Source organism: Vicugna pacos, chromosome 13, assembly GCF_048564905.1.
Source record: "Vicugna pacos chromosome 13, VicPac4, whole genome shotgun sequence".
NCBI lineage: Eukaryota > Metazoa > Chordata > Mammalia > Artiodactyla > Camelidae > Vicugna > Vicugna pacos.
The window spans coordinates 62,408,818-62,432,510 of NC_132999.1; the positions used below are offsets into that span (position 1 = coordinate 62,408,818).

The 23,693-nt window shown below is 42.5% G+C and overlaps 2 protein-coding genes across 2 annotated transcripts in view; one reads left to right on the forward strand and one right to left on the reverse strand.

The window, feature by feature from the left end:
• UTS2 (urotensin 2) lies at window positions 1-5,304 on the forward strand. The gene is made up of 4 exons (XM_072975483.1): window positions 1-103; window positions 2,029-2,136; window positions 2,993-3,036; window positions 4,693-5,304. The coding sequence occupies exons 1-4, from the start codon at window positions 1-3 to the stop codon at window positions 4,804-4,806; spliced, it is 369 nt and encodes a 122-aa protein (XP_072831584.1). The 3' UTR covers window positions 4,807-5,304.
• The window catches only part of PER3 (period circadian regulator 3), a 34,950-nt gene continuing 13,281 nt past the window's right edge, over window positions 2,025-23,693 (reverse strand). The window contains 9 exon segments of the mRNA XM_072975887.1: window positions 2,025-2,233; window positions 9,631-11,034; window positions 11,584-11,684; window positions 11,686-11,770; window positions 19,719-19,770; window positions 19,773-19,928; window positions 19,931-20,397; window positions 20,701-20,833; window positions 21,496-21,565. Of these exon segments, the coding sequence (XP_072831988.1) occupies window positions 10,830-11,034; window positions 11,584-11,684; window positions 11,686-11,770; window positions 19,719-19,770; window positions 19,773-19,928; window positions 19,931-20,397; window positions 20,701-20,833; window positions 21,496-21,565 (1,269 nt within the window). The 3' untranslated portion in view covers window positions 2,025-2,233; window positions 9,631-10,829.

Genomic DNA, 23,693 nt, shown 5'->3' on the forward strand with positions numbered 1-23,693 from the left:
ATGTATAAGCTGGCCTCCTGCTGTTTGCTTTTCATAGGATGCCTCAGCCCTCTCTTCTCTCTTCCTGTCCTTGACTCCACGGAAGAGTCCCTGCAGCTCTCAGGTAAGATGATTTTTTCCCCTTATTGTTAGTCTTTTGAAAGAGTCTTCGAGGGTCTTAAATGCAATGCTGGAGATAAAAATGAAAATTCTTTCTTAAAGGAGGCTTGTTAATGAATAGTCCTGGCTGTGAAAAGAATGCGAGGGGATCCACAGCACATCCCAGAGCCAGTCATGCATGCAATTTTTCTTTCCTTTCTCGAATGTAAAGTAGCATTGTTTCTTTAATGGCACTTCTACAATTCTAAGTCACCTTGGTCAGCTCTTTTCAATTTTGAAAGTGACAGTAAATTTAAAACATCATTGTGTTTAGTTCTTATTTTAAATGAACCGGTCGAATGTAGAATTTGGTTGTTCCCATTATAGATTTAAAATATTTTTATTTTCTATTAAGTTAAAAAGTAATCATCTGACATGTGTTATAAGAAACAAAAATGTTTATTAAAAAAATCAGAAAGTGATCAGCTGGAGCACAGATTTCCAAGGACATTTGTCATTCAACTCAAGTCTAAGTTGAATTTTAAAAAGTGTATCCGTCAAGCAGATACTTACTGTGCTGTTAGCTCTTAAAGTAGTTTAAGAAATAAAAAGTTAAGGCTTGAATATTGGGTCCATGCACATTTCAACTGGATTTTATCTTGTCTTTAATTTTTGGGTACTTTCAGGCATTTTTTTTTAATGTAAAGAAAAAAACACTCTTCTAAGCCATTGATTTTCTAATTTCTAGGCTCTAACGTTCCTCCCAAGCCAAGCACTTTAGTCATTCACGTGCTGACAGCCAGGTTCGAGACTCCCTGAGCTCATACGTGCTGGTCACCTTATTGGTCAAAAACGGGCATTAACTTTATTGAATCGCTGCTATTTAAAAAAATAACAGTGAAAAGCATAAGATGAAACCAGGAACGACTATTCAGATACTACTGTCATCTTCAGAACTTTACAGATCATTAGTATTTTTTTAAACCTTAGATGAGTGTAGCATCTCACTCAAATTCTTAACAGGTGGCAGCTTGGCTTTGCGTTTTTGCCTGAATTTTTTCCCCACTTATTTGTTTCTCCATAGATGATCTTTCAGGACATAAATATTTATATGTGGCCTGACCTTATAGATTTTCATTAATATTCTTCAGAAGTACCGTGAATGTGCCCTGAAGCCTTTTCAAGGGCTTGCTCACTGTTTTCCAGTCAAGGGGGTCTCTGAGTAGGCGGCAGCCCTGAACACGCGGACCGACAGGGCCCCCAGAGTCTCCGATCTCGGCACAGCAGCCCCCCACCCCACCGGCCACGCGTGCTCTCTGGGGGTCCAGCCGCTTTCTGCACACCTCAAACCCACTTCCCATACACCCTACCTGCCACTAAGCTGACCAAACTTCACATTGCAAATGCTCTTTAAAGAGTATTTTAAAGGTCTTTTCTAACAACTGTACCTAAATCTTGGAGGCCAGAAAGAGAAGAGGCGATGTCATGCTGTTTGCTCTTTATAGGAAGAACATAAACAATCCTGTCTTTCAGAAAACCACTCCTTTATTTTTCCTCTCGCTCCAGTTTCATCTCCCAAATAGCTCAAAGCAAAAGGCAAAAGGCAAAAGGCAGTAGGGGATAGAAATGAGGAAGGATGACTTTGCAAGGGGAAACCTCTCCCATCCGCTCCGGTGGCTCAGCCCTACCCGGTTATTCATATTTGAGGCAGTGAGTCCAGGCAGTCACACGGGCAGCGAGGGGAGTCAGCGAGGTTCTGTTCTGCTGGCTGGCGAACGACTGCGGCGTTTCCCCTTCGCTGTTAAAATATCACTAAGGACAAATTGCGAACTTAGTATTTGAAGTTTTTCTAGTATTATCCCCCGTCCCTGGTACCCACCCCCCAAAGACAACAGAGAAGAGAAGTGAGGAATGAACTGGGTCACTGATACCTGTTCCTCCCCTGTGCAGCACCAGAAGATGTCAGATCAGCCTTGGATGAGCTGGAGAGAGTGTCCCTTCTGCAGGCGCTGCCAGAGATGTCCGGTGTGGAGACGGGAGACAGTCTTAGGAAAGCAGGTAAAATGACTCTTGTGTTGACAGGCTGTCTGATTTTATTACCACTGGATTTACTCTCTAGTCCCATCAATTGGGTGAGGTAAAACCCTGTATTGGACTATAAAGATCAGCCGTATAAAATGAGTACATTAATTCCCTGACACTCCTCTCCCAGAGTCCAGGCTTCCTCTGCAGTCTTGTTACCTTTTTCTCAGCAGCTCCTTGCAAGCATCCTGCTCTTCTTGGCACCTTGACATATTCTCTCTCTGTATGGACTGTCATTTTGGGGGGAAGGAGGGCATTATCCCAGTTTTCAATAAGCGCAATTTAAAATCCTGCTTTCCTCAAGTCTTAAGCAAACTACTTAATTGATCTGTACCCCCAGTTTCTTAAACCAGTGACCAGAAATGATAAAAATGCCAACTCTTGGGGTTATGTGAAGAGTCAATGAGAAACTGCAAGTAAAATGTTCAGCACAGTCACACACAAAGTCATCAATAAAACGTCAGCTTTTACTATGCCTTCCGTGACTGTATTCCTCCCAGCACTCATACAAATGCTCAGAACAGTCTAGAAACAAACTGGAGTCTTTTAATAAACATAAATAAGTTCATCTGTCACAAAACATTTGTGATAAACTTGTGAACTGCTAGCTCACTGAGGAAAATGCAGTGCCCTTTTGTGAATTCCATCAGCAAGAAAGCGCCAGGGTGCCTGCCCACCTTCCTTCAAGTAAACCTCACTGCAGTGCGAAAAACGGACAGCCAGGAGCTAGACATGGTTTAGTAATATTCTATTTCGTGTGCTTTAAATTAGGAAAGCGTAAAATGAAAGCAATAGATCTGATGATGAATGGTTTCAAAATACTGTTTTCCAGATGCCAGTACCAACATTTTTTACCCAAGAGGAAGTGTGAGAAAGGTAAGTAGTTTCATGGTGAAAATTAGGTTTAAAAAGGTGAACATTCTATGCCTTGATTTCAGGGGGAGGGTATAGCTCAAGTGGTAGAGCGCATGCTCAGCACCCACGGGGCCCTGGGTTCAATCCCCAGTACCTCCTCCAAGCAGAAATCAATGAAGGAACCTAATTACCTCCTCCTCATAAAACAAACAAGCCAAAAATGCATGCTTTCATTTGGTCTATGCCTTGATTTTAGAGGAGCCTAAATTTGTGAACCAGACAAGCATTCTTGGTAGGTATCAAACCTTAAAATAATGGGTCGGTCAGTATTATTTCAAAGCATTAGTTTTTTCCAAATTTTGATTCATATAAAATCTGGATACAACAAGAACTTAGCCAGTGCCCATTTTGGATAAATTATTGTAATGAGCTGGAGAGAGTGAAAAATAGATAAGGTCCCTGCTCTCAAGTCTGTCATCCCCTCATGCTGTCTCATCTCTCGCCTTCTCGTGGTCCACGGACCAGCAGTACTGGCATCACTTGGAAGCTTGTGAGAAATGCAGAATCTCAGACCCCCCTCACACCCTACCCTCAGCACCTACTGAGTCAGAATCTGCATCTTCACAAGATTCCCCTGGTGATTCGTACGCACAGTAAAGTCTGACAAGCGCTGGAGTGTAACGCCCAGTGGAAGAAAGACACGGTCAGAACACAGACGGAGGATGTGCGGGAGAGGGCAGACTTTGAAGACAATCATCTTGGATAGACCGTGATAGGGGTGATGAATGACAATTCTGAATGGTGAGAAACGGTGCAGAGTTAGTGGAGGACCTTACATGCTGAAAGAAAAATCTGCATGATCATCATCAGCATCTCAAACTCCAAGTCAGTGTTTCCTAAGGCTTTTCTGGGTGGACCAGTCTCACGAGCCAGCCCGCAGTGCCGCACGTGTTCTGGCCCCTCTCCCGCCCTGGCAATTCTTTGTGTACGTTGTTAGCACCTTAAAGCCTCCAGGAAATGAGACAAACATACTTAATTTTAACCAAGCATTTCCCAAATATTTTGACCATGGACATCTTTTTTTTCTGGTGTAGCGCCCATTCAGAGTTCTGTAAAAACATGCCCTGGAAATCCTCAGTCCTGAAGATGCCAGGCACCGCCTGAGGCCCCACGTGGGATAAACCACCAGAAGGGGATGGGGTAGCTTCTGCATTAAAAGTTACCATTCAGATGCTTATAGTCTTCTGAATAGAAAGGTTACAGTGAAAGACTAAAATCATACAGGTGATTAGTAGGACTGGCTCATGAAATCCTAGAATAAAAAGAAAACTAAGGGTCCACACCTAAGGGAGTTACTTTCAAGACAAATAAAAAGACTGCTTTACACAGGAGACAGCAAATGTACGGATTACTTGAATAGAAATAGGTCAAGGAGGGTCTGGGAAAATTCACGGCAGAGGGCGAAGAGCCTGGGCGGACTGTGGGTCAGGCACAAGGAGCCCTTACAGAGCCCGCACGCCGGGCTCTCACTGCAGTTCTATCCCGCAGAACAGCAAGTGAACACTTTTTAAAGGTCCTACATCTTAACAGCTTAGGTTCTTTTCTTGTGTATGTAGGACTCAATTCATTGATAACTTGGTTTTTTTTGTTTGTTTGTTTGGATTGTTTTAATTTCAGGCTTTCTCTGGACAAGATCCTACCGATTTACTGGGTCACCTTCTGGCCAGAATCAGGAAACAACATAAGAAGCGTGGGCCTCCCTCTGAATGCTTCTGGAAATACTGTGTCTGAAGCGAAATGAACATCTACTGGTCAACTCAAAAGCCACCACCGTAGAAAATTTTAAACAAAGATGCTTGATTTGAAAGCAGTATAGACGAAAAACCAGGCAAACTCTACCCTGTTCATTATTACTTGGAAAATAAATCCTCTATGTTTTGCAAATATCATGAGTGGTTATTTTATTTACAAACATATCCTGAAAATCTATACATTTTCTTTCCATCAATTTACCCTTAAAGAATTATCTGAAAGTTTAAAAGTAAACCTAATAAATAAACAAAAGCAGATACAAAGGAGAAAAAGTCATCAAGTGAGGTTTGGTTAAAATAGTTACAGCACAAATCATTTCGACTATGTTATCTGAGTTATTCCTTTCAAAAAAATCAGTATCTTAGCTTGGAAAAATGTCTAAAGTGAAAGATGCCTTAGGAGGAGGGTGGGACAGCCTGGATCCTTAGTGTCTGACGGAGGAGGTTCACACACTCAGGTCCCCTCCCCCTCAGCTTGAAAACTTTAATCTCTTAACGCTGACACTTGTTTGATCTCAGGTTCCGTGAACTCTAGGATCACAATACTAGAAAACCACCTTCCTAATCTCAGAGAAGAAAGCTGAGGTGGCATTTAAGATTGTGGAACGGAAGAAACAGCCTGGTTTGCTCATTTTTGAAAACCACGTGTGTGTGCACATACAGGCTTCTACACGTATGTCCACGTCACCGCAGCTTAGCCGTCACGGAGCGTGGGGCCCGAGGTCCCCGGAGCTCTGCGCGGCTTCCAGCATGGACCACGCACGCAGGAGAGCTGTGCTTCCAACGAGAAACCCCAACTTCCCTTCTTAGCTCCCCTTCTTAGCTCCACCGCCAAGCACTCCGCCTCGCCTCTCTGGAGGAACAAAGTGTCAGATCTGCACCAAACAGCCACAGGATTGGAACTGATCTTATCAACAGACATCCAAAATCTCTTTAGAGCACAGGTTAGGTGCATCTTTCCCTTCCCTTATCTAAGACGTCAAGAACAAATCTGGAGGGGAGGGTGTAGCTCAGCGCCAGGGTGTGTGCTTAGCAGGCACGAGGGCCTGGGTTCCATCCTCAGCACCTCTGCTAAGAGAAAAAAATAATAAAACCTAATTATCTTAACCCCTCAAAAAAAAACCTTGAAGCACAGATGCGTCATCTCGGGAACAGGCTGACAGCACACGAGCTAAGAGGATGCTGCGGCATGTCTCGCTGCGGAAGTTAAACTGATACCAGGTCTCCGACGGGAACTCTGGCACCACACACGACAGCGGAAAGGGTTAAGGTGGGGTTCCTACGCAGTACCGTCCCAATCCTGCCCTCGTTTTACTGACATTGGGCAACTGCTCGTATGGACGGGGTTCTGGGGTCAGGTCACCGTGTCCACTCCCTGCTCTCGCACAGCTGAGCCCTTGGCCAGGCCATTCGACCCCCTCCAGCCCCGTGTCCTTCTCCATAAAATGCGAGCAGTGCCACTGCTCACTTCGTGGGTGACTGTGAGCTAACACTGAAGGAGACGGCGGCACCGGACAGTCCCTGCTGGAGGGGTCCACCCTCAGTTGACACTCAGCTGTCCTCCCTTCCCGTGCTGTGGTTTTGTCCCAGGAAGTGCCGACGGTGTGGCAGGTGTAATGCTGAACCGGTCCTGCTGGCTTCAGGACCCCATTCCGTGCTTTCATTCTGAGCGTCTCTTGTAGGTGCACACTACAGAATCTGAAACTCTCATAACTCAATTTCATAAGTTAGGCATTAAAAATCGTATTAAAAAATACCTATGTATGTTCAGAACCCATAAGCCACCCACCCCTAGCCAGTGCTGAGGGAGGACGCCACCAGGGAGGGAAGCTGGAAAGGCCGTGTCCTCAGCAGGAGCTTGGGCACAGTGACAACGCAGAGTGACTCTAACCTGAGCACCTTTCTGTGTATGTCAATCTCAGCAAATATTTCTAAATGGTATAAAATATGCATTCAGGGCAAAGGTTTGTTGACTCACTGCAAGAAAATTTCTCAAGTTTTACATGTACACTGTTTATTGTTTTTGCTTAAAAACAGATACCAGATTAAAATAGTAATAACATTAAAAACAAGTACCTTCACACAGTTAATTATCAATTCAGTTGAAACAAAAATTTCCGCTGGGATTAAATTTCCCTTGTGAGTTATAATGAAGTTGCACTTGGTTGTAAAACGGTTCCATCCACACGGCACTGTTCATAAACCCTGACCTCTCATCCAAGAAAATACAGCCTTTTAGGGCAACATTTATTTCAACACTGAAGCCAATAATATACATTTTTATTATCAACTTCTATAGTCATCAATACAAAGTTGATAAACTTGAACAACAGTTTACAATTGCGTAGAGCCCCCTGGGGGGCAGAGGGCGTCACTGCTAAGCCACCTCCGTCCGCCCTCGGCGGTGGAAGCATCACCGTCCAACCTCTAAAATCACCAGCTCGGCCACTTGCCAGAACAAAAAAACTATACATGAGCTTACAGACGGGCTCGCAACAAGCACCGGTTTTAAATCAAACCTAAGAGTGTGGTAAGGCAAAGAAATAAGCAAAAGTCTCTGAAACAAATATCCATAAAGGATGGAAAGGGGGCTTATGTCGGAGAAGACAGGTTTACAACATGCGGACACAAGTGCAACGATGCTCTGACGGCTCTGTGTCATTTCTGATTCACGCAAATTAAAGATGTTATCGCTACAGAAGGTCACAACCAATACCTCAATGCACAATATCCAGGCTGGTTCATTTTTTTTTCATTTGCTTTTTCACCAATGGCAAAAATACCACCCAGCTTGACCAACACAACGAAGACTTCAGAGATCACTGAACAATCGAGATGGAGCAGAAGGGGAGAGTTCTCTGCTCTTAAGCCAGGAACGTGTGCACGGAACGCTTCATACTAGAAGTCCCAGGGAATGTCACGGACAGCACGTGGAAATGGTTCTGACACCTCAACAAGGAATCACCTTTCAGGAAACCACAGTCGGCCCTCCACAATGGTGGTGAGTAAAATCCGAGGATGTAGAAGCTGCAGGTAGAGGACTGACTCGACCACCGTTTTGTGTAAGAGACCTGAGCGCCGGGGGTTTCTGTAACTGCGGGGGGCCCTGGAACCAATCCCCTGTGGACACCGAGCGCCGACTGTTCTACTTCAGAAAGTAAATCTAAGCCACAGGGCTTGAGAATCAGGGTCCGGCAGCATCGTGGGTTAAGAAGGTCGGTTGCCCTTATTATGTTCAGGATGCATTTGATAAAAAGCTATAAAACTTGAAAGGAAGAAGTGTTTTCCTGGAACGAAACCCAGAAAAACACGACGACGACAACAATAAAAGAAAAGTCAGCCAGTTCGCTGCACGTTACGTGAAAGAGGAAGGGCTCCCGCAGCCCGCAGCTCCTCCCCTTCCCTGTCCTGATCTGCACTGCGCCTCCTTCCAAGTCTGAGGAGGAATTGGCCCTCCTCACGGAGAGGGCGCTCACGCACCACGTCAACAACCCGCTCACTTTTATTTTTAACCCACTCACTTCTTAAAAGACACAGCTGTCACAGGCTTAGGAAGCCCTGATTAACAGCAGGTTCTGGATCCCCCTGGGCTAGGGGCCTCCCAGGGACCCGTTCCCCAGCCCCTTGGCAACGCTTACCCCCACTTAAGGGCAAATAGAAGGCAGTGCCAATCAGACCTCCAGCAGGCACGAAGAGACCTTCTTTTATGTCAATTGGGTGGAAAGAAAGAGTTAACTGTCAGCTTTGGTAAGATGGCATTTAAACACATACCTATATAAGAATATTAATTTTTACATAACTTTTAAAACTTTTCACAATCATTATTTGAAAATTTAAAGAGATGAGTCAGAAGATGGTTGAGCTAGAAGCTCTTTTGTTTTTTGGAGGGAGGTAATTAGGTTTCTTTATGTATTTTTAAATTAATATTTTATTTTTATTTTTTTACTGGAGGTACTGGGGATTGAACCCAGGACCTTGCGAATGCTAAGCACGTGCTCTACTGCTAAGCTATATATATACCCTCACCCGAAGTTCCTTTGTTTTAATATCACACATGCAAAAGCTAATTTAAACCCTGCAGAGAACAAGCTCATTGTAAGCTGACTGATTTGTAAGCTAAGATGTTCAGAATTTCAGCGGAAGGCAGAAAATCAAAAGGAAAAGCACCTTAAGAAGAATAAAGGTCAAAATTCAACCCGAAAAACTAGTAATTTCCAGTATGCCCATGGGCATTCTTTTTTCATACTGGTAACACCAAAGTGACTTGTGTTGTGACAAAATTGGAACGTGGACCTTAACCGTGGAGGGACGTGTCTCTGTGCAAAGACGAGGTGAGGGCGCTGCGTTTAGGGAGGCCGTTAGGAAAAGCACGTGGCCCGCAGGTGGGGCTTCTTCAAGAACCTAGTGGGGGAAACACGTTCTGTAACAGCAGAACAAAACAGACGAGGCCAAGGTTTGGGGCTTTTTCTAGCTATACTTGTAACTACAATTTATTTTGGGTGACACCTGAAATGAAGTTACTGCACGCATACCTTGTCAGAGCGCATCCAAACGCATCAGAAGACGGTTAAACTAGAAAAAAGAAGTCTATTTGCCAGTTTCAATACATCGGGCAGAAAAAGAAGTACAATGTCTGCTTCAGAAAAGTGATGGCTATTAAAAAACCAAGGAGGGAAAGCCTTAACATTCAATGAGAACGTCACGGCCAATTAAGACTCGGGGGTTTAGACAAGCACAGAGAGGCCCAGCCGCCCGCAGGTGTGGACGGGGATGGGGGGGCCCGTTCCTCTTCGGAGCCACTCACCTGCTGTCTGTCTCCTGCTGGACCCTGACCACAGCGTCCGGCAGCATCACCAACCGCATCTTTGTTTCCACAAGTGACACAGCCCTCTGAAAAGGAACAAGCTCAGGCAGGTTATTTAAGGTAAAGCCATCTGAAAAGATCTGAGCTCAGTAAAACGCTGGCCAAGTAACCAACTGCCCCGTTCATTCACGTCTGAGAATACCCGCCGACAGTCCGCTCCCGATGACCGGAAGGTAAGCGACGGCACCTGTTCAAACACCTTTGCGTGTGCTGTTCGGGGCTCCTGCTTCACGTGCTCTTCCCACAGAACCCCTGCTCAGCACGAATCCCACCTCTGGTGTGAACTTTACACACTGAGTTTTGACACTTTTCAAGCGTGCGTGTGTATTTACAATGCAACCCTTATACCTCTCCTCCCAGCCAATCATACATCAAAGCAGATCTCTCTACTCCTAAACTGCCCCATAATATTCCAACTGGTAGAAGAAAAAAAAAAACATTTAGCATCAAAAAGTCCTGTATTCAGGTCCGATCTGATGAACTGTGCAAACTTACACAGCTGTCCCTCAGTGTCGGCAGGGGGATAGGTTCCAGAATCCCGAGGACACCCAAATCTATGGGTGCTCAAGTCCCTCATGTAAAAAGACCTGGTACAGTCACCCTTCCGTAGCTGGGGGCCGTGCAGCCTTAGAGCCAATCAACCACAGGCTGACATCTGATCCGCGGTATGGAGGGCTGACCGCACAAAGTATTCAGTATCTGCGTGCCTTCCTTTGTCATGTGTCGGCGAGGCAGGGATAGTAACACCTACCCCGGAAGCAGCTGTGAGGGTGAAACTTCAGTGGGATCGTGCAAAGCACAGTTGGTCCTCGGTGTCTGCAGGTTCCACCTCCACAGAGTCAACCAACCACAGATCAAAAGTATTTGGGGAAGAACCATTCCAGAAAGTTCTAAAATGCAAAACTGAGTTTGCCATGCACCAGCAACTACTGACATAGCATGGACGCTGAAATGACAACTATTTAAACGGCATTTACACTGGAGATGATTTAAGGTGCACGGGCAGGGGTGCACAGGTAATATGCAAATACTACTCCATTTCACGCAAGGGACTTGAGCATCCGTGATTCTGGCATCCGCGAGGCGTCCTGGAACTAACCCCCCGCAGAGGGACGACTGTATACTAAGCACCTAGAACACTACGTGGCACCAAAAACATCGATCCATGACAGCACAGTAAGCACTGTGCGTACTCGGACGTCTACTTCTTCAGGGACAGTCTGGCTCTGAATCCAAGAAGGCACGTTGGCCAGCGCCTCCCTTTGTGCCTGAGAAAACTGTGGCTGCCGCCACCTCGTGCTTTCAAGCTTTGCGAGGTCTTCTTTCAGTACAATTTGTTTATCCCTGAAAACAAACAAAGACCTTACCAGCCCGAATAAGGCACAGGGTTCTTACCATGTCTACTAAGAACAGCACTTCTCTTGGGTTTGTAATACACTTTATGGCTCTTGCTAATATAGGACATACACATTAAACAAAACCAACTCATTTCTTTGTTAAGTTGGTAAAGCTACGCCTCCTTTTCCTGATGGGACATATCTGGATAGAGTTTTAATGAGGCATATGGAAAAAGCAGATTTCCTTTAATTCTTTTATTCTTTTAGAATGAGACAAAAAAAAAAGTCCAGACTCTAGAACATCTTGTCCCTGTGGGCCGTCTTGGAAAGCACGGCCTGTCTTTGTTCCCTTGTTTCGTGACACATGACGTATCTGTGTAGTTACTACCGCCACAACCATTGTTTTAAGAAACTCGTGACTTCAAATGAATGAATCTGAAAATACATTTCTCTAAGGATATGTATAAAGATATTAAAAAATCACTTTGTATTTAAAAGTACACGTAAGAAACCATAAGAACGCACATGGAAGTGGGTCTCCCCAGTGCCGTCTCACCTCTCAGGCACCCGATACGTCATGAGAACGCGCTCGGCCGTCTGCTCTGTCATCTTCCAGATGGACTCTCCAGCTGAGCTGGGAAATGCTTCTTTTTTTCCACACATCCTGAGACTGCTGCCCATTTTGGGGGATTTCAGAAGAATGATCACTGCTAGCAAAGTATATGGCTAAACTGGCCCTCGTTCTTCAGAGGCTTTGGCAATGAGCCGAGTCTCCTTCACCGCCCAGCCCAGCCGTCACCCCAGGTACCCGCATCCCAGGTCCTTCACCTTCCCCAAATCTCCTTCTCAATCCCCCTGAGCTACCTGCCCCTCAAGGCCACACCTCGTGGCCACCCAGAACTGCTCCATCTCAGCTCCATCTCCAAGACCACCAACATCTCAGCCTCCCTTTCTTGTCTGTTTGTTCAACTGCTCCAACTGCAAGTCAGGAACAGAGCCTCAGCAGCTCTGCTCAGGGCCCACTCTGCACCACCCGAGACTTCTTTTTCCCTCTAATTAATTGTTCAATTGTCAAAATGTCAACTCAGACAAAGCCACTTAGCAACTCCATTCTTATCTAAACCCAAGTAGCCAAAGTCAGAGAGAGAGGCAGATATAACAGGATCCATTGGTTCTATGGTAAATTCACCATCACCAAAGGATGTCTGTCTAACCATTTCTATTCAATACTGCATTGGGGGTCCTAGCCAGTCCAACAAGGCAAGACAAATAAAGGGAGGAAGGAAGAAGTAAAACTATATTCACAGCCAACAAGACTGTCTATGTAGAAAGTCCTAGAGTCTATGAAAGAGTTACTAAAACTAATAAATGAGCTTAGCAAGATTTCAGAATACAAGTTCAAATTACAAAATCAGATTGGCTTTCTGCATGCTAATAACACACCACTGGAAACAAATTTTAAAAGGCCGTTTACAACAGCATCAAAAATATGAAACCCTTAGTGATAAATTTAGCAAAGTAAGTATAAGATCTGTATACTGAAAGCGACAAAACATTGCTGAGAAAAATTAAGACCTCCATATACAGAGAAACATACTACACGCCTGCATCAGAAGACGGTACTGTTAGGATAATATTTCTTCCCAACTTGGACTATAGATTCAACATGATGTCAATCAAAGTCCCAGCAGGCTTTTTTTGCAGAAATTGAAAAACTGATTCTACAATTTACTTATTTTTAAATCTTTTTTTTATTGAGCTAACACTGGTTTATAACATGTATAAGTTTCATGTGTACATTGTATTTCCACTTCTGTATACAATACAGCACTCTCACCACCAAAAATTTAGTTTCTGTTACCATACACTTGAGCTCCTTTATGCATTTAGCACCACTGCCCTTCCCTCTGGTAGCCGCTACTCTATTCTCTGATTATCTTCAGAGTGTTTTGGTTTTATTTTCATGTTTTTATCTCTTTGTTTTTTATGCTCCACATATGGATGAAATCATACATTATTTGTCTTTCTCCATCTGCCTTATTTCACCTAGGATAATACCGTCAAGGTCCATCCACCTTGTTGCAAATGGCAAGACTTCGTCTTTTTCATGGCTGAGTATGTATTCCAATGCGTGCACGCAGACACGTGTTTACTATGTACACATCCTCTGCATCCATCCACCTGCTGATGGGCACTTAGGTTGTGTCCGTATCTTGCTCACTATAAATAATGCTGTGATGAACAGAGGGACGTATGTATCTTTCTGAATTAATGTTTTCATTTTCTTTGGATAAACACTCAGAAGTGAAATAGCTGGACCATACGGCAGTTCTACTAATTTTTTGAGGAATCTCCACATTTTCCACAGTGGCAACACCAATTTACATTCCCACCAACGGCATATGAAGGTCTTCTTTTCTCCACATTCTTGTGAATATTTGCTATTTCTTGCCTTTTTGATAACAGCCATTCTAACAGGTATGAAGCGATAATCTCATGGTGGTTTTGATTTGCAGTTCCCATTAATTAGTGATGTTAAATATTTTTTCATGTGTTTGTTGGCCAACCATATACCTTCTTTGAAAAATGGTCTATTCAGCTCCTCTGCCCACTTTTTTAATCATCTGAGGTATGTTCCTTCTATCCTCATTTAATAGAGTTTTTACCATAAAAAGATGTTGAATCTTGTCAAACACTTTATCTGCATCTATTGAGATGATCATATGATCTTTCCCCTTCATTCTGTTAACATTGTTTCACATAGATTTGTGGATTGTTTCACACTGATTGATCTGTGGATGTTGAGCCATCCTTGTATCACTGCAATAAACCCCACTTGATCATGATGTATGACCCTTTAAAGGTATTTGTTATTATTTTTTGAGAATTTTTGCACTTATGTTCACCAGAGATATTGGCCAGTCATTTTTTTTTCTTTCTTTTTTTGTTAACCTTGTCTGATTTTCGCATCAGGGTAATGATGGCCTTGTAAAATGAGTTGGAAAGTGTTTCCCCCATTCAGGTTTTTGGAAGAGTTTGAAAAGTATAGGTATTAAACCTTCTTCGAATGTTTGGTAGAATTCACCTGTGAAGCTGTGTGTCCTGGACTTTCGTTCTGGGGAAGGTTTTGATTACTGCTTCATTCTCTCTACTAGTGACTGGTCTAATCAGATTTTCTATTTCTTCATGATTCAGTCTTAGTAGGCTGTGTATGATTCTAAGAATCTGTCCACTTCTTCTAGGTTGTCCAGGTAGCTGGCATATGGCTGTTCATAATATTCTAATTCTTTGTGTTTCTGTGGTATCATGTTATTTCCCCAATTTTGTTCCTGGTTTTATTTATCAGAGCTCTGTCTCCTTCTTACTCAATGAGTCTCGCTGAAGGTCTGTCAATTTTGTTCAACTTTTCTAAGAACCAGCTCTTAGTTTCATTGATGTTATCTACTGTCTTATTAGCCTCTATTTCCTTTACTCCCACTCTGATCTCTCTTACATCCTCCTTTCAACTGACTTTGGGATTCTTTTGTTCTTCCTTTCCTAGCTCCTGCAGGTGTAAAATTAGACTCACATTTTTCTTGTTTCTTGAGGTAGGCCTTGACTGCTACAATCGTTCCCCTTACTGTTTTTCTGCATCCCATAGATTCTGATGTCATATTTTCATTTTCATTTGTCTTCAGGTATTTTTTAATTTTTCCGATTTCTTCATTGACTCAGTATTTGTTCAGTAGCATGTTGTTCAGTCTCCACATATTTGTGAGTTTTCCATAGTTGGTTTTCTTCCCATAGTTGATTTCTAGTTTCGCATCACTGTGATCAGAAAAAAATGCATGATATGATTTCCGTTTTCTTAAATGCACTGAGGCTTGTTTTGTGCCCCAACATGTGATCTATTCCTGAGACAGTTCTATATGAACTTGAGAATGTCTATTCTGCTGCATCTGAATAGACTGTTGTGTACAAATCTATCAATCCATCTGGTCTAACATTTCATTTAAGGCCACTGTTTCCTTGCTGACTGTCTGGATGATCTATTCACTGATGTAAGTGAAGTTTTAAAGTCCCCTACTATCATTGTGTTGCCACAAATTTCTCTTCTTAGGTCTGTTAATAATTGCTTTATGTATTTTAGTTCTCCTCTGCTAGGTGAATACATATTAATAACTATTATGTCTCCCTAATGTCTTGTCCCCCTTTATCATTATATAATGTCCATTTTTGTCTCTTGTTACCTTATTTGGCTTGAAGTCCATTTTGTCTGATACAAGCATGGCTATACCACTCTTTCTGGTTACCACTTGCTTAGAGCATCATCTTCAGTCCTTTCTCTGAGCCTACGTCTATTGAGCTGAGCTGAGTCTCCTGGAGGCAGCATGGAGCTGGGTCTTATTTTGTAATCCAGCCAGCCACTCTGCGTCTTCTGCCAATCAGTGAATTCATTTATACTTAGGGTGATCATTGGCAAATGAGGACTTAATACTGCCTTTTTGTCTTTTGTTTTCTGGTTGCTCTATTTCTCCACTGTTTCTTTTTCCTTGTGTTTCTGTCTGCCATTTTGGTTTGGTGGTTTTCTATGATGTTTTCTCAAGTTTCCTCTTTTTTTTTTTTTTTTTTTGTATTTCATGTCTCTGCTCTAGATTAATGTTTGGTGGTTCCCATGAGTTTATATAAAGTATCTCATAGATAAAATCGTTCTTTTATGATGATAGCATCTTATCTTCACTTACCTATGCAAGTTCTGTTCTCTTCCTCTCCCCCCACCTTTTGTTTTGCCTCAAATTATCTCAGTTTATGTTGTGAGTTTGCTACTGAATTGAAGTAGCTATTGTTAATCTACTGCTTTCCTTCCCTTCAATGTCTATGCTGTAATAATGTGTTTACAAACCTATTCTGATTGAGTTGTGATTCTCTGATTCTGTCTGTCACAACCAATTCAAAGTCTTGTGTACTTCTGCCTTTTTGTTTCTGGTAGAAGAGCTCCTTCCAACATTTCTTGTTAAGACAGGTCTAGTGTTGATGAACTCCCTCAGCTTTTGTTTGTCCAAGAAAGCCTTTATTTCTCCTTCATTTCTCAATGATAATTTTACTGGATAGAGTATTTCTGGCTGACAGTTTTTATCTTTGAGTATTTTGAGAATGTCATCCCACTCTTTCCTTGTCTGTAGAGTTCCTGCTGAGGCATCTATGGGTAGCATAATGAGGATTTCTTTGTAGGTTACCATCCTTTTTCCCCTGGCTGTTGTTAAAATTCTTTGTCATTTACTCTTGACAGATTTAATATAGTGTGACTTGGAGAAGGCCTTTTTGCCTTAAGGTAATTAAGTGTTCTCTTAGTTTCATGAACTTGTATATCCAAATCCTTTGAGAACTTCTTAGCTATTATTTCTTTATATTCTCTCTTTACCTTTAATCTTTGCCACTTTAACTGCAATGTGCCTTGGCGTGGTCCTCTTTGGATTGATCCTGTTTGGGACTCTGTTTTTCCTGGACTTGGATATGTTTCCTTTCCCAGGTTAGGGGTATTTTCAGCTGTTATATCTTCAAATATGTTCTCTGCCCCTTTCTCTCTCCCTTCATTTTCTGGGACCCCTATAATGCAAACGTTAGTATGCTTGATATTGTCCCAGCTGTCTCAAACTGTCTTCACATCTTTTACTCCTTTTTCTGTTCTTCTCCAGTGATTTTTAGACTCCATCTTCCAGCTCACTGGCCCATTCCTCTGTATCACTGAGTCCACTGCTGACTCGTCGTGCATATTTCATTCCAGTTATTGTATGCCTCGTCTGTTTGGTTGAACTTTATATTTTCTAACTCTTTTAAAAATATTTTAACCTCTATCCCTGTTCATCCAATATTCTCCCAAGTTCTTTGATCATCTTTATGATCATTACCTTGAACTCTTTTTTGGGTAGATTGCCTACCTCCACGTCATTCAGTTCTTCTGGGGTTTAATCTTGTTCCTTCATTGGGAACATCTTCCTCTATCCCCTAATTTTGCCTAACTTGCTGTTTTTATTTCTATGTACCTGGTAGGTTGGTGGCATTTCCTAACCCTGGAGAAGTGGCTGCCTTTGCAAGAGCACGCTCCCTTCTGGTCACTAAGGCTGCATGCTCCGGGGGCGCCCCACGTGGGCTGTGGGGTCCCCCTGCTGCGGCAGACTGACCACGTGGGAGGTCTGATAGGCCTGGCAGGACCCCTAGTCTGGCTGGTTGTCAGGCCTGCCTTTTGTGGAGGCTGCAGGCTGCCGCGTGGCAGGGTGCATCACAAGGTGGCTGGCTGCAGAACCTGGGGGCCCGGGGTCAGGGCTGGCCCACTGCTGGGTGGCTCTTCTCCCATTTGTGGGTCACCCACCCGGGGGTGCGGGTGGTGGCTACACTGTGGACTCTGCCCCTCCTACTGGTCTCATGATTCCTTCTTTGTTGTCTTTGGTTGTAGAAGATCTTTTGTGGTCGTTTCTGGCCTTTTTCACCAATAGACATTCTGTCTGTAAACAGCTGTAATTCTGGTGTGCCCGTGAAAGGAGGTGAGTTCACACCATATATAAAAATTAACTAAAAGTGGATCACGGACTTAGCTAGAAAAGCTTAACCTCTAAAATTTCTAAGAGAAAATGGGAGACCATCTTAGCGACTTCTAGTTAGGCAATTATTTCTTTGAAAAGTACAACCTATAAAAGAAAAAAATTGATAAACTGAACTTCATCAAAATGTAAAAACATTTGCTCCTCAAAATGCTGGGTGATTAATTTCTATGAAATTATAGACAGAGCAGCAGTAAAGTGACAGCCAGCAGCTCAGCGCCTGCCGGGAGTGAGGACCGGGGCAAAGACTGACGGCAAAGGGTCACGGAAGAGCGCTTCTGGGTGACAGAAATGTTCTACGTGGTGGCTGTGGTGGCAGTTATGCTGATGTATACGTTTGTCAGAATTCTTGTTTTTACACCTAAATTTGGTGAATTTATTGTATGCAAACATACCCGAATAGAGCTTACAAGAAGGAAGAAACACTTTACTTCCACACCAGTGCCCAAGCCAGACAGCCCGCTGTGCCCGATCTCCTGACAACAGGGTTTGAAGGCTCTGTCATTTCGAGCCACTAACTGTTGGTGCAGAACCAGTCCCAGGTGGAGACGCCCAGTGAGGTGACACTGTGGTCAGTTCGCTGGCAATAAAATGATTGTTCTTATTCCCACTGTTGCCTCGAACACACGGCGAGGAAGTCAGGACCCGAGACAAGAGTTGAACATCTCAAGCATCATGTTACAAAATCACTGGCAGCTCTTCAAATTCACACATTAAACAGGGAAAAAAAAAAAAAGCACGTATATAACTAAGAAGGAAAACATCTTCAAGTGAGAGGGGATGGCTCAAGCGGCAGAGCGCACACTTAGCATGCAGGGGTCCTGGGTTCAAGCCCCCGTACGTCCTCCGGAAATAGACCTAATTACCTTCCAACCCTCGCCAAAAAAATAAAACAGAAATGAAATAAAAACATTTTTAGCCTGTCCCCAACAAGCGGTCAAAGCTCCTTTGTCCATAACATTGAAGACACTACTGCTTTTCGAACACCCACTACATTCCAAGAATCAGCAGTACCTGCCTTATCATTACTTTCTGTCACTCAAAATACATATATGGAACATTCCCAGCACTGTTCAAAACACTAGTAACATAATACTGAACAAAACAACGTCCCAGCTGCCCGGAGCTAACCCTGCATGGGGAGGACTGTGTAAATACTGCGTAAATTAATCCGCAGAGAAAGCTACGAGGTATTAACCTTTTCATTCTTCAAATAAGGACACAAAGGCAAAGTAGGCATGTAACTCGTCTACACTAACCCACCTAACAGGGCACAGAGCCGGGCCTGGAAGCCAGGCCTGATTCCATGGCCCAGGCTTCGTATTAGGTTTTGAGCAAGCGTACTAACATCAAGCTTTCAAAACTGAGCATATTTTCTTGATCTGGGTCATCACACTTTGAACACTGGTTAAAAATGGGTATTATACTTTGAAGGGAAGACTGAAGAGAAACTCTGTAAATATTCACCCATGTCTTGGATCCTGTACCTAAATATGGGAAAGTTTTATCCCAAAGTTTAACCTGACAAACAAATCTGAGAATGCCTTTTAAGGTAAAGACACGGAAAGTTAAAGGAAAGTGATCAAACATTTTTCATTTTAAAAAATGACACGTGTAAGTGCAAATCTACACACCGCCTACTTTACTGGTTAGTAATGACAGAGAGCGACTCCTACCCCGTGCATACGTCTCTGCTGTCCTGCCACTGCGCCCGAAAAAGTAAAACTGCCAGATTCATGTCCTGTCAGTATGGCTTGTTCCTGACCAACTAGACCATGACCCCAGCTGTAAGTAAGAGAATGCATTTCACAGGCAAGTTTCATACCTGGATATCACATTTCAAAGCAGTGGGGAGACCCCGTTCACGCTTTGGGAAAACGTTACAAAGTATCTAAGAACTCGGGACATAGCAGATTCTTTCACTCCAGCTTTTTAAGTGGAGTCAAGAGGATATGGTGCATGTTTCTGGAGAACAAAGTCTCAACTCAGCCGTAATGCAGATTGCCCACCGAGGCCATCAGTGCTGAGCCCCAGTGCAAAAACCGTAATTTTAACAAAAAGATGCCTATTTATTTTCCCACCTGTATGTTGAAAGTCAGCATCACTTACATACTCGGCTTCTGGGCAGAGACCCCTTCTCATCTGCTCCGAGGAGTCACAGCACAGGGCACGTCTTCCGGCCTCAAGCTTAGCAGCAGTGGAGAGCTGCTCCTTGAGTTAATGAACAGGTGGTCCTCACTCTGCGTCTCCCCCTTCACCTCTCCTTCCCTGTGGTTGGTGACTGAAGACGGTGGTTCCAGGGTGGGAGTCATCACTGATCCCGGGGGGGTGCTATTTCAGGAGAGGCTGTCACTCCCCAGAACAGACATGGGGAGAATGATGGTGACAAGAGAGGACAGATGATGGGGTCGTGCAGGAAAATGTTCACCAAAGTGTCTCCGTAAGCAGAAGGGAGGGCTGGGAAAGACTGCAAGCCACTGGACGCAGGCGGCTCAGGCGGACCCTGCAGAGCGGTGACTGAGGTGGCACCTTCCCTCCCCAGAGGGGGCACCGTCGGGAGGGGCTGGAACGAGACGCGGGGCCCGGCCCGGAGCGACAGGCCAGAGGCGGGCGGCGGGGAGGAGAGCGAGGGCACCGGGGCCGTGCACGCTGGACCCCCCCCCAACCCCGCGGCGGGGACAGGAATGGCCCTGGGAGCTCGTGCCAGCCCCACCTTTCTGCTTTTCTCGAGCCACGGCTCTTCGGGATGCTTCACTTTCTCCCTAGGGGAGGTCTTCCCTGATCCTCCCAGCCTTCATCACAGGGCTGTTACATGTCCCTCACTATGGCCTTGAACTGATCTTCAAATCTTAATGTTTACGAGCACAGGTCTCGTCTTGTCAACTACACCATAACTCCTTCAAAGAAAGGATGCATCTTCTAACTTTTACGTCCCCCAAAACTGTTCAGTTTATTATGAATTGTATATAGTAGATGCCGACTGATTTATAGTGAAAAATCAAGACAACAGCTATTTTAAAATGATATAAAGGCTCCATGGTGACAAAGTACGCATTTGGAAAAGCTAACATGTTATCAAAACTCATGTCTCATACCTGAGAATGCTATCGATACAGTTTATCTGCTGACAGGATGGGCTGGGCTGATCTTTTCTCAAATCCTCTCAAGACTCAGTGTATATGCTATTATTTTTCAGTGTCTGGAAGGAAGAGAAAGCCTTCTGCTCACCTGAAAGAGAATGAAAGGACATGTAATTTAAAATATCATACACTTGAGAGCATGTACTTATTCAGCAGAATTAAATCATGGCACTTTAGGATATATACATTCAGTATTAGGTAGCTACTAAAAATGAACTCAGATCTAAATGCACTGATACATTTGAAAGAGAAAGATCACATAGAGCAATTACATGAATAATTACATGTGTATTTTTCTAACAACGGAGTGGAACAAATGTTTCAGGCAAAGATTATCAAGGAATAAAACCATCAGGTGAAAGGTTGATGGGGAATGTCACACTGACACTACCTGTACAATTGGTGGCTTCTGGCATCACTAAAAGGGGGACCAGAACACTGCTTCTTACGTGTTGTGATGGGAAGTGCACAGCACTGCTTGTGTTGAACTGGTGTCCAAGAGAAGTTTCTATGACAACAGAATTGTTCTTTCTCTGTGCTGCCAACAGGGTAGCCACTAACATCACACAGAGCAACTAAGCACTTGAAGTGTGAATAGAAGTGATTTTCAAATATCAAACCAGCCTTGCATTCCTATGATAAATCGTACCTGGTTGTGATATATTCGTCCTTCTTATACATGGCTGGATTCAATTTGTTAGTATACAATTGAGGATTTGCCAAACTTGTTTCTTTAAAATGTATACTTACCTTGTTTCAGTATTAGGGTAATAATGAGCTCATAAAATGAGTTTGAAAGTTTCCTTTCCTCTTCAATTTTCTGCAAAAAGATTATGTAGAACTGGCATTATTACTTCTTAAATGTTTGAAAGAATTCTCTAGTGAAACCCTCTGAGCCTGGAGTTTTCTTTTTGGCAGGTTTTTAACTTCAAATTCAGTTTTTATGATAAATATAAGTCCATTCTAGTTGTCTATTTTTTCTTCATTGAGTTCTGATAGTTTTTTTCTTTCAAGTGATTGCTTTATTTCTTCCAAGTTGTCAAACTTACGGTCACATAGTTGTTTGTAGTCCCTTTAACATCTGTTGGGGTCTATCTTCCATTCCCAATACTGGCAATTTTTGTTCCCTTTTTTATTCAGTATAACTAAAGGTTTGTTAATTTTATTAGCTCTTGATTTCATTAAGTTTTCTCTATTTTCTCCCTTTTTCAAATTCCACTGATATCTGATCTTTATTATTTCTTTCCTTCTGCTTACTTTGGATTTTATTTTCTCTTCTTTCTCTAGATTCTTAAGGGGGAAGTTCAGATGACTGATTTGAGACCCTTTTTTTTTTCTTTTTCCTATATAAACACTGAATGCTCTACACTTCCCTTTAAGCACTGCTTTATCTGCATCCCACAAATTTTATGTTGTCTTTTCAGTTCATTTGATTCAAAATGTTTTTACTTTCCTTGAGAGTTCCTCTTTGATCTGTGGGTTATTTACAGGTGTGTTATTTAATTTCCAAACGTCTGGGGACTTTCCAGATCCCTTTCTGTTGTTGATTTCTAGTTTAACCCGTTAGGTTAGAGAATATACTTTGTAATTTCCATCCTTTAAAAATTTCAAGGTTGTATTATGGCCCAGAACATGGTCTATCTTGATGGATGTTCCATGTGCCCTTGAAAACAAAACACACATACTATGTTGTTATTGGTTGGAATGTTCCATGAATGTTAATGATGATAGCTTTGTTTAGGTCTTCTCTATCTCTACTAATTTTCTGTCCACTTGTTTTATCAATTATAGAAAGAGGTGTGCTGCAGTCTCCAGCTATCCCTGTGGATTTGTTTATTTCTCGTTAAAGTTTTTATCAGTTTTTGCTTCATATATTTTGAAGCTCCGATGTCAGATGCATAAATGTTTAGGATTATTACATGTTCTCAGAGAATCAACCCTCTGTTCTTTATGCAATATACCTCTGAAATGCTGATAATGTCCTTGTTCTAAAGTCTACTGTGTCTGATCTTAATATTTCCAGCTTTCTTTTGATTCCTGTTAGCATGGCATATCTTTTCCAACCTTTTACTTTTAACCTATGTTTTCATTTTCAAAGTGGGTTTTTATAGATAATACGTAGCTACATCTTGTTTTTCCATCCAGTTGGACAACTTGAGTCTTTTAACTGGTATACTGAGATCATTCACATTTAATGTGACTGATATTGTTGGATTAAAATATACCTTGCTAGCTGTTTTCCATTTGTTCCATCTGGGTTTTTTGTTTGTTTCTTTTTTTCCTCCTTTCCTGCCTCATTTTGGGTTAAGTGTTTTAAATTACAGTTTATCGCCTCTACTGACATTACTCATATTTCTTTAAAAACTTTCTCTAGTAATTATCCTAAAGTTTACAATAATATACCTTTTTTTTACAATACACATATTTATGGAATTAATTTCTATATCCAAATAAAATATTGCTTCAAGAATCATGTAAGGAATTTACAGCAGTATTTTCCGAATACCTCGCTCCCATTTTTGCAGTATTTTTACATATGTTATAAATGCAGAATACTACTTTTGCTTTAGACAGTTATCTTTTAGAGTGATAAAAATAAGCAAAAAAAATTATTTTATCTTCATATATCCCATTTCCAGTGTTCCTCATTTCTTTGTATAGATACAAGTTTTATGTCTGGCATCATACTCGTTCTACCTTTACAAATTCCTTTAGGATTCTGATAGAACACAACTGCTGGCAATAAATTCCTACAGTTTTTGTTAAAATCTTTTCATCTCCTTTATTTCTGAAAGGTATTTCCCCCTACGTGTATAATTCTGCATTGACAGTTTTTTTATTTGAATATATTACTTTACTGTCTTCTAATGTTCATGGTTTCTGAAGAAACGTCTCTTGTAATTCTTATTCTTATCTTTGTCTCTCTGTTTGTAATCTGTATTTTTTAC

What these genes read in the sequence shown, in the direction of transcription:
- UTS2 (XM_072975483.1), top strand. Translation starts at nt 1, where the DNA reads ATGTATAAGCTGGCCTCCTGCTGTTTGCTTTTCATAGGATGCCTCAGC. An exon ending in AGACAGTCTTAGGAAAGCAG is followed by an intron (nt 2,137 to 2,992) that starts GTAAAATGACTC and finishes ACTGTTTTCCAG; the next exon opens with ATGCCAGTACCAACATTTTT. An exon ending in CAAGAGGAAGTGTGAGAAAG is followed by an intron (nt 3,037 to 4,692) that starts GTAAGTAGTTTC and finishes TTTTAATTTCAG; the next exon opens with GCTTTCTCTGGACAAGATCC.